The 11,314-nt window shown below is 42.3% G+C and overlaps 1 protein-coding gene across 1 annotated transcript in view; it reads right to left on the minus strand.

Annotated features, from left to right (window-relative positions):
- Positions 1 to 238: 238 nt before the first annotated feature.
- ANKRD29 (ankyrin repeat domain 29) overlaps positions 239 to 11,314 on the minus strand; it is a gene marked incomplete at both ends in the record, with an annotated part of 18,864 nt that continues 7,788 nt past the window's right edge. Inside the window, 3 exons of the mRNA XM_010144584.1 lie at positions 239 to 337; positions 6,518 to 6,616; positions 9,531 to 9,629. Coding sequence (XP_010142886.1) covers positions 239 to 337; positions 6,518 to 6,616; positions 9,531 to 9,629 — 297 coding nt within the window. The remainder of the gene's footprint in view (positions 338 to 6,517; positions 6,617 to 9,530; positions 9,630 to 11,314) is intronic.

Below are 11,314 nucleotides of genomic sequence, written 5' to 3' on the forward strand. Positions count from 1 at the left end.
CTCCAACCAAATGATTCTGTGATTTATATGGACATTTCCACTCCTTCATTTCAGAAAGTCCCTCCAGGAAGCTGTCCCAGACACAAAAGGAAAAAGGGAGCCCATGGTGAGACTTTAGAACCTGGCAAAGAGGATGGACTCTGGAGACACCAAACCTCCATCCAGGCAGACTTGCAGCCTCAAAAGAATCTACAAGCCATTAAGCTGCAGACAGAGGACAGGAAAAAGTATTACTCACGTCCCGTGCAGCGTCTCGCTCGGCTCCACGCAGCAGCATTACTCGTACCACTTCACTGTGACCCATCTGCGATGCAATCCACAGGGGAGCTGTCCCATCCTGCAAACAAAATAAGACTGCTAATGGTTTCACTTTGAGATGCTAATCTCCCTGGTATTTTACCACCCAAGTCTGCCTACTGGAACGGATGTACTTCAATTCCGAAATTAAATCCTGCCACAGATCAGCATATGCAGAGTTGCTTCCAAAAGCACATGGGAACTTGGAGCAGTCAGAACTGCTCCAGTTGTGGAGTAGAGCCACCTTTAGCTGCCTTGGTCTTATCAGCTGTGCCTGAAATCCGTGGGGAAGTTTGAAATGTAAAGGCCAAAAGTATCCTGTGTACTTTGGACTCTAGGTGGCTAGACGTGACAGAAGATGCCAGCAACTCTCAGCACGCATGGGCAAATTCTGCAGCTGGGTCTCTGTACATAAGGATTGGAAGTTGTTTATGGAATCTAGGGATAAATGCAAGATGATCACCAACTTTCAAGATTACACTACCCACCCTCAAGGAATCTGGTAAAAACTTCCTGCCTTATAGTGATGGTGAATATTTCAAAAAATCTGTCTTCAGTAACTCCACTAGAAAACAAGGCAGTTAGCAAGGAACCTAGCATGAAACAATCTGCTTTAAAAAATTTCTCCTATGCAATTATTATTCGAGCAGAAAACCTCAGAAACTAAAATTCACATTCAGAATAAGTTAAACTTTGTGATGGATTTCCATCTGAAAGCCAAAGGTGAGTTGAAACACTAGAAGTATTTAGCAATTAGAATTTAGTTTTGTGTCTTTTTCCTTCTTTTGCTTCTGAATGGTCTGATTCTCCAGACTACAGCAGTTATGTGGTGCCAGACTGATTCTCGTGGGCCTTTACCAAGGGGCTTTGCTTGTATGGACTTCAGTGTAAAAGTGAAGCCTCTTGCGGTGTCTGCTTCTGCCTTCAGCGCGTGCCAGTTCCCCTCACCACCCTCAGCAGCCTGAAGACTTGGCAGGAAAAGAAAGGCAAAATACACCGGGGCTTCCAAAAAAGCCTTAATGAGAAGTTTCAGAAGAAAGCAACTTTTTACTTTAAATAAGATATTTCCACCTTAATCAAAGAAGCAATTCTGAGTGCCAGCTGAAGATTCATATGACTTGGTCATGCAATTCAAAAACCCGTTATTAGACCCGTTCTTTGCTTTCTATGGGCTAATGAGTTAATCCTTTGGAAGAAGCAGAAAAACTATTTCTTCCTTTGATATAATATTCTGAGCTTCCTTTTTTTCTGATTCTGAGAAAGAGCAAATGCACATCCTGAGGTCTTCAGTCTTCTCAAATGGTGAGGAACAGGATCTTTGCCCATTCTTACATCGTTTCTCTGTAAATCAACTCATTGAAATTCAGCGACTGACCTCATATATATATATAGTACATATCCTGTTAATACAATTAAGTGTTCTTTGTGATTCAGAAATAACAAAGGCTCCCTTATGTATGTGATGTTAGCATGATGGCAAAACCTGTCCCTCTAATAGTGTTTTCCCTACCAGTAAATTGACACTTCATATTTTTTCTAATCTCCCCCCACTAGAGGGCTCTAGAAAATAGCAATAGGGACACTGGAAAAGCCTATAAAACTTGGAAAATATCAGAGAAGCCCACACAATTTAATCTGCATGAAGAACCAGCACTGTGCAAATTCACACTTCTGTTTACACAAGAAATGCAAGCACAAGCACAGCACAGTGAAGTCTGTGAGAACAACTCTTATTTTCAGATATAAATTAAAAGGAGCAAAAGAAAATACAGGTGTTAGTTAACATCACTGCTACATTAACTGTCCTTAATAGTACTGCTGTTAGACATCGTCCTCCGTATCTCAGTTATGGGCTAGAAGCATAACTAGAAGCATAAATACATTGTGAGAAAGAGTGACTGTTTTGGAGGACTTGGCCTGAAGAAAGACGAGGAAGTTGATGGTGGGGTCACATTGACTATTGTCAGCTTCTCTCTCTTAAGCAAACACCATCCAATAGGCAGGTTTATGCAAACACATGGAATATTTATATTGTGTAGGTGAGATTTCTGTCCATTTTCATGTTGCTGTGTGGTGCGAAAAAGATACTACATGGTACTAAGAGGTCACATGAGAATCCCTGTGTAAACAGATATAAGGACTTGAAGATGAGTCAAAAAGAAAGTGAGAACAGGCAAAGATGCAGTTCAAAAACTACTTTACTTTTCTTGTCCCTCTGCCCATCCAACAGACTGTATAGATCACTACATTCCTAAAACAATGTTAAATACCCCATACATTTTTAAAGTGTGCTTATTTGGGGCCAGCAGGTTGAGGGAGGTGATCCTGCTGCTCTACTCCACTCTGGTTAGACCTCTCCTGGAGTGTTGCGTCCAGCTCTGGAGTCCCCAGCACAAGAAGGACGTGAACCTGTTGGAGAGGGACCAGAGGAGGCTGGAACCCCTCTGCTATGAAGACAGGCTGAGAGAGTCGGGGTTGTTCAGCCTGGAGAAGAGAAGGCTCTAGGAGACCTTAGTGCAGTCTTTCAGTGCTTAGAGGAGGCCAATAGAAAGATGGGGACAGATTCTTTAGCAGGGCCTGTTGTGGCAGGACAAGGAGTAATGGTTTAAAACTAAAAGAAGGGAGATTTAGACTAGATATAAGGAAGAAATTTTATATAATGAGGGTGGTGAAACACTGGAACTGCTTGCCCAGGGATGCGGCAGATGCCTTATTCCTGAAAGTGTTCAAGGTCAGGTTGGATGGGGCTCTGGGCAACTTGATCTAGTTGAAGCTGTCCCTGCTCACTGCAGGGGGGGTTGGACTAGCTGACCTCTGAAGGTCCCTTCCAACCCTCCAAACTGTCCTATGATTCTGTGATTATTTCAATAGCAATTGCAAGCTAATAGACATGAAATATATACCCTCATGTCCAGCAGTTCCAAACATATTCTGACTGAAATTTCTAATGCTTTTCCTCTTGCTCATTAACTAAAGACTTTGTTTTACAGCTTTGAATCTCAATGTTTGCTGGCAGCTTGGAGTTTTAGGAAGGGCCACATTAGTGTGTGAGGTGAGATACTCCTCAAAGTCCTATTAAGGACTTCCAGGGACAGAAAGCCTCTACTCTCAGGTTACTCTGCATTGTCTCCTCTGCTATTCTGCCCATCTCATTACTACACCAGCTGAATTCTTGGTAATAAGTATAATTATTAAGAAATTGTTCGCTAGTCTAAAGTCTATATATAGGTTTACTGGCTTACATATATGTGTGATGGCATATCATGTATTAAGAAAAACATATTAATTTTCAGAGTACTGTGAATCTGATTAGTCAGGCTAAAGTCTGCTGAGATACAGGCTGACAAAGCAGAGTGTAAAAGTCATTGGCAAATAATCTTCTCACTTTTTTTTTTGAGTTATAGAAGCAAACGCTTCAGACACTGCCCCCAGCTCTGTCTAGACAAAAAGACGACAAAATAATTCCTGCCCGGCTCCACAACATCAGAAGAACAAAAGGTGGCTAAAGTCCAAGAGAAATGACATTGCCAGAGAAGAAACTTGGCAGAAAGGTTCACTATTTGGTCTTCCGAGAGCTGAGCTGAAGGGCCCACACATGGACCGCCAGCACCATCTAAGATGCCCTACAGTGTCTAGAGCACCCCTGTGGGACTGGGAGATGGGGCATGAGACCAAAGAGGAACTGATACCCACTGCAGCAGCAGGAGGAGACATACAAGGCAAATGCACATGGTCAGGCATAAGAATTAAGCCCCCAAATTCACAAAATGTAGAGGAAAACCTGGACACCATGAGGGAAGAGAAGCTTGAACTCACACCTGGCACTCTGCAGCCCTGTATTCAGTGCTATGTTGCTCAGAAAAGTTGCCTGCAGCAGTGAGGGCAGTGTAGTCTGATGACAGTAGGAGTCATCTGGCATCGAAACTGCCCCCCGGAGCTACATTCCTCATGACCAACATGCCACCTTCAAACAAAGTACAAATTTGTTTGTCAGTAAGAAAGAGACTGAAGTCCATCCAACCATTACTTTACTAATTAAACAGTAAAAATGTTCCATTTGTGAAGGAAATGTTTCAGATTACAATGGGCCCAAATACAAATGCCATGGATTTATCCAGGCATAATCTTAGCAGGGATCGGAGGTACCCTGAAGCAAAGCAAGCCCGTCCTGCCGGAGATGAAAAAGAGCCAGGAGGAACATTCACAGAGAGTCAAGACTTTGCCTCAACTAAGATTTAAAAATGCCTCATGAAACATTGTGCTGTAGAAATTGGATTAGAGAGCTAAAAAAATATTGTCAGAAATAATTAGCTGGCGCATTATAATTGTGGTTAGCAGAATGCAGTTTTTATGGTAGCATGGTTCAGCTAAATCTAAGGCTCCCCAACTTTATTTTGACCGACTCAAAAGGCATTAATGTATGCCTTCATCTATCCTCCTACACTGATCATTTCAGATTGTGTTAATTAACAACTTTTAACATTTCTTAATCTTGATCTTGGGGACAGCCTAGGATCAGCTGAAGTATCGGTCCAGGGAGAAGCTGCCAGCACAGCTCTGGTGCTGAAGAGGTAGAGGAAGGGCCACCAGGAAAATTACTTTAGTTTGTGCACATAAAATACTAATCCACTTTCCTTACACTACAGGAGCAGAAAGGAGACTACACAGACCTACAGATGCAGCAGAAGTCATATATATCAATCTCTGCTGCCAGGCTACGATTTGGCAGGTTTTTGGTGTAGATGAAAGGAAATACCGAAAATACCTGGCAACGCTTGTCACGGCCACGTTGTCCACTGTTATTAGAGTTTTCACATGCATTTGCTCTTGCCTGCTCAATTTTTACTTGCTGCAGTCAGTGATCACAGCCAGCGGGCCTGCATACATGACTGATTGCAAGTACAAGACCTTATCCCATCAATTTAAAATGTGCAGTGAAGACCCAGGACAGCTACTTTGCCTGCAGGGTTTCAGCAGACCACAAGGGAGGCTCTCTCAAAGCAGGCAAAGTTTTCTGGGAAGACCTGTCTCTAACCCGACATTTCTGTGTGCTGGGAGTAAAGCGAACTGTGCAACTCCCACATCTGGCTACTCCAAAGCAGAACCTAAATGTGCTGTTTAAGGACTGATTTTAGGGAAAAGAAACAGCTAAATGATTAATGAACCCTTTTTTTGGAAGGCAAGATTGCTTTTACATACGCCTGTGTACTCCATTTATGTTTACATATCCCATAGTTTATCACCTAGGAAGTCTCTTGCACCCTTACTTAACACCAGCATATGGTGATGCAAGATGGATCTAGCCCTCACCCCTCTAAGCAAGAACCTCTGAACCAGCCACAAAGGTAGGTCATACATGTCATTTAATCATCAAACAGCAGCTCCACTGCCTGCAGAGGAGCTAATTTCGTGCTTACATTTACCACTGGTTGTATGCGATTGCAGTACCAGGCCCACTAGTGTAACGAGCTGGAAATGGGAACAGCAAGGCTTTCCACATGCATCAAGAACTTCCAGAGATGATGGTAACACTCATACTCGAGTTTCAAAGTACTTGAGTTTCAGAGATGACACAAAATAAAAGAAATCAAACTAAAAGCAAATGCTTTTATCAAAGATCAGCTTTGACGCTGAAGCCACAGAACTGAAGGCCTGCTGATTTCAATATACTGAAATTAGTACTGAGTCCCACTAGAGTTCCCAGATTTCCAAAACCTTTTCCAAGGATTTCCAAAAGATTGCAGGGATGTGGTAGGCTGTGTAGACCTTCGTAAGTAACTGCTGCAACAGAAGCAGATCAGTAGCTGCAGGAGGAAGTGCAAGGCCCTTACATCAACATTAATGTACAGCTGGAGGGTTTTATTTTGATTTAGTTTGGTCCCTGACTCAAACATGCACACAGTTCAAACTTGTTCAAAGGATCAGTCAGTGGTTTGATCTGCTTCAGGGTGTAAGCATAACTGGTATAGACCTAGAACAGAGCTTCCAGTTTCACTTCTTCCAAAAATGATCTAGTTTCTGTGCAAGCAGAAATGACCGGAGTACTCCCTTCAAAACCACATTACCAAACTGAACTAAACCAAGAATGCAAGCACAGTCATAAACTGCCTTCTAGTGAAACACCTCCATGGGAATCTGATGCCTGGAGAAAATTCTGGCATTGATTTTTCATAAATGTAAAAAATTAGACCCCAGCTCTGCCCTGAAGTGTCGAGCTTACCTGCCGTGGCTGGTTAACCTTTGCTCCTGAAGAAAGCAGCAACCGGATGACATCCAGATAGCCCCCTTGTGCTGCCAGGAAAATTGCAGAAGCTCCATCCTAAGAACAAATACACATAGCTTATACTGTGTTGAAATGATGGCAGTTTTTTCACACAAAACCAAACCAACCAACCAGGTTTTCTTTCTTAAGCCATTATACAGTGTATCAGCAGATATACAGGCATGCTCAAGAAATAATTACCAACATCCAAAGTCTAGTTCATAACAAACTATGGTAACATTTTAATTCAGTGTGCTCAAGTACCGACTCCCATCACATACCAAACGTTAAATCCTGGACCTGGAATACTAACAGTCTTGAAGCATTGATCTACAGAACTAGAAATTCGTTCCTGTATAACACTATAGCTTCATTTAGCTTTTATATGTTCATGCAGAAGCATTGTGTACAGACATGGTGAAAACACATTCGAGTACTTTGCAAGACTGGGAACTCCGGGACTAAAGTCTGCCCTTGAGGCTGAAGAAGTGAGCACTGTGTGATACTACTGTGCCACAACTACCATTCCACTGCTTGGGCACATCTTGTAGAAGAGACTTCACCTGTAATATAATAATGTAAAAATAGCACATACAAGACAAAGTATTTCACAGCCCTATCAGGAATCAGCATTTTCCTGCAAAAACCTTGTGGAAGAACCAACAAATTTGTGAACAAATATGGGATTTAATTTTTCCTCAACATATCTTTAATGTGCAGATGTTCTCAGAATTTGACTTCACAGAAACTTCTTCCTTAGGAAAAAAATAGTCATATTTCATTAAGTTTTTTTTTTAATGAAAAATTTTCGAACAGTATTATAATCCTTGCAACTAACAAGAAGTGGAAATCTGCACTGATGGTGGGACAGGCATCCCATCCCATATCCACAGCACTCATCATAGAGCATGCTAGGGCAAGTTCTTCCAGAGGGTAAGACTCTTCTAGTTTAAACAGAGATGTGAATGACCCCCTTCACTGCATCTCAGATGTGCAAGTGCACATCTCAAGATAACGCATGCATATGCTTATTACAAAATACAGAACAGGAAGCCTGTTGTTGACCTTGTTGGCATATCGCCGTATTGGGACAGAATGCTGTGGTCTGCCAAGAGATACTGCTTAGCTGCTCCTCCTCCTGCAAAACTCAGCACAGACTTAGTGAAGCATGAGCTGAATATAGTGCCCCATGGATTGAATCTAAAATGTTTGACCTCAATTTCAAGAAAAAAGTCCTGGTCTCAAGAAGGGTCTCTGTTGGCACTAGAAATGCACCGCCCTGGGCCCTCTGAGGGGCTGTTTTCTGTGGTTGCTATGCAAGTACATGAAATAGGGTAATGGTGTCAGGTCCTTCGCTTCCTCCAGAGACAGGTTATAGTGAGAACACTTCCATTTAGAAAGTAAACAAAAGCTCTTTAATGCAGCATCAATCAAGATGGGGAACCTTGGGTTCCCTATCACCCAACCATTTTTAAAATTGTTAGGTTTTTGTACTTGATTTGAATTGCTGCTGATATGAGAAAGTTGTTGGGAGGCTATATCATATTTCTGCAAGAAATATTGTCTACTTAGGGTGTGCTTGTGTCTTCTCCTCTACCCCTCACATGAGTCAATTTAAGATTACAATATCTCCCTTGATGGTTTGGGAAGCACCACTGAAACGCATGCTTGAAATCCCTCTTATTTGGCCAGTTGCCAGTGAAATTGCCAGCCAGATACTACTTTGCAAATGCACTTTGGTGATGTCCCACAGAAGAAGCCAGGCTAACACTCATTTTCGAGAGATTGTGTTCTCATTTTATTAAGCAGCAGTTTCTGACCGCTTTTGCCCAATGGCTGTGAGCAATAAAAATACGTCTCTAGATCCAATTGCAAATATTGCTCACTTCAAGGAGAGACAACAAGGAAGTTAATTTACTGCTTTCACTTCTAGGTAAATGTCTGCAGGTCTGTCGGCATGGCTATTTTAAAACCAAGCAGTAGCCCCAGGGATTACCATGCAGAGGTATGAATCACTGCCTTCAGATTAGAAAGGCAATTGCTGTTTGCACAGCAGTGAGTATGAGACATCGTTCTCTACAAATAAGGGGTGAGGGCAGCACAGAGGTGGGGATCTCCTGTGTCACCAGTGCACAGCTTCTAGCATGCTGGTGGCTCCTCTCTGCTCCCACGCATGCTCGTGGCAGCTGAGTGTGACAGACTCCTGCACATCCACAGCCCATGGAATTGGCTGAAAAAACCTCGTATAACCCTGGAGAACAACTTCATCTTTGTCAGTCTTGAGTGCCCTGCAGTAGGAAAGAGTAGTGGGAAGTGGGAGGAAAATCTCCCACTTGTTTCTGTTGAATGCTGAAAAGTTCAAGCTATTTGTGTCTCTGATGGAGTAAATTAAATCCAGTGCTTCATTGGCTCAATTCAACTTTCTGAAAAGTCAAATAAACAATGGCAGTTCAGCCATTTTAACCATTCTTTGCCCAAAGCACTGAGGCGCTAGAGAGTCACAAATGCCAAATAACATAATTTTAATTGGTATTTTTAAAAAATACTTCAAAGATATTTAAAGATTTTTTTAACTTTTACTACCCTTTCTGGCAGAGAACTGATGAACTGATTCTGCAGTACCCCAGGACCTTTATAGCTATTTGCTCTTCGTCTGCAATGCAAATCATGGTATTTTGTTCAAGGCTAAGGGACAGCACAAATCTGATCCAGATTTATTACATCTCACTCACACAGATAACGAACCAAAAGGCAGCCAAAACATCTTTGCTGATTTTGTGCTACTTCTCCCAGAAACATGAAGAGCAGACAGTTCACAAAATTCACATCTTAGAGGAGTAGAGTTCTATAAAACTGCAACATTTGGCAAATGCTTCTCTGTGCTGGAACTAGAGGATTCACTATTATCCAACCCACAGCACATTTTTTCCACCACCAGTGTTGTCAATATTATCTGTGTCAAGTAACTCACATAAAGCTGATCATGAATGTTGGCACCATGCTTCAACAGAGTTTCCACTACTTTTGCATGCCCGTACTGACAAGCAGCTAGAAGAGCAGTGCCTCCATCCTGTGAAAAAGCAAAGAATGGGTACAGTCAGGTGGGTGAGAGGGCGGGTGCTGGACTGAACAGCACCATTAAAAAAAGCAAATTTTAAGGTTTTTCAGAATTTGGCTCACAGCAGTTCTGTAGTGACTAGCTACTGAATCTTTCATAATTTGAGTACCAAGTCTTGCTATGCAAATCTTTAAACTTGGTTCTGTCACTGTAAACATTTTTTTCCTGAGCCTTTTTTCAGTGATGGAGAGGAACAAAGAAAATTCTGCTTTTTGTTCCTTGTTTTCTGCTTTGTGACTGGACTTTGTTCCCTTCACAACTCCAAGCTCCTCCATGTCTCTCCCCTTTAAAGGCAAATCCCCCTCCTCTTCCAAGCTCTTCCACCTCCTGAAGGACAGCACACCTTTCCCCTGCTCCAAAACCTACTGCTCATCTACTCTTCTTTGTCCAGCACCTCATGCCCTGTCGTGTCCTGCCTCTCATCTGTTGATTGTTGGCCTGAAGAAGGGTAGGGAGGATTCATTTTAAAGCATGCTAGCTAGCTGTGGAAGTGTGTATCAGATCGAACCCATATCCACCAGTGAAAACCGCATTACCTGTGCTGAAGATGCGACCTCTGCAGGTAGGATCAGTCCCAGGCAGTTATAGCTGCTGAACTTCACCACTAAAGGGAGACCTAGGCACATGCATCAAATTCTGCTTGTAGAGACACTCCCTTGGGAGCCATTTGAGAAAGGAAACACCTCGGTGTCATTGACAATTGACTTCAAGCCAGCTGAAACAACTGAGGTAGCAAATGTGGGGCTTCCCATCTTAAGTGCGCTGTGCCCCACTCAAAAATTACCATTATTTCTGGTACTGACATGGAGAGGAAGTTCTCATCTTCTGCCTGGGATGGCACCATGCCATTGTGCAAGGATGACATACACCCTGAGTCATCCACACCAGAGGTTTTTTCTCTCCTTCCCTTGCCCTTTCCCCTGCCCTCCTCCACAAGATAACCTATCTAAAGTATTTCAGATAAATGGTTTCCAGAGTTGTTATTAATGTGGGCAAAAGACTGTGTTTTTCCTCAGCCTTGTTCTCTGAAACAGCACAGACAAATATCCACAAGAGAAGCAACAGCTTGAATGGCCAAATGCATCTTTTATAATGGGAAATGCCAATCAAATTTATTTATCTGTGGTGCTATTTCATGCCTATAATAACCTCATAAAAACTCAAGCTCTGACATGACTGAGCTAACCCACAGACACAGTATGGCTACTCTCAAAACCCCCTATTCAGCCTTCCTCCCTATGACAGTGAAAAGCAAACAAAGCTTAAGTGTCAGCGAAGTTACAGATGTGAAGCTGTTATGTGACAATCTAAGAATTGCATATTAATGCAGGATTATTTGAGTAGATGTAGTGTGCAATCAGGTCAGTGGAATTCAGTTACTCTATAGCTACAATGAGTCATTAGAGTTTCCTGTCAAATTAAACTTGCCCTAAACTAATAGGAACTGCTGGAACAAAACACAAAAGCAACCACAACGGTTCTTTGGATTAAAAAACCATCTTATACATACTTAAAAGACAATGCCAAAAGCTAACAGCTTTGTGAAACCTGTTTCCTGTCTCCAACCAGCTGACAGCCACTTTGCTCAAGTACTGAATTACCAGATCAAAGGGCTACAAACAAAAATCATACATTTT

Source organism: Buceros rhinoceros, unplaced genomic scaffold, assembly GCF_000710305.1.
Source record: "Buceros rhinoceros silvestris isolate BGI_N320 unplaced genomic scaffold, ASM71030v1 scaffold17421, whole genome shotgun sequence".
Lineage (NCBI taxonomy): Eukaryota > Metazoa > Chordata > Aves > Bucerotiformes > Bucerotidae > Buceros > Buceros rhinoceros.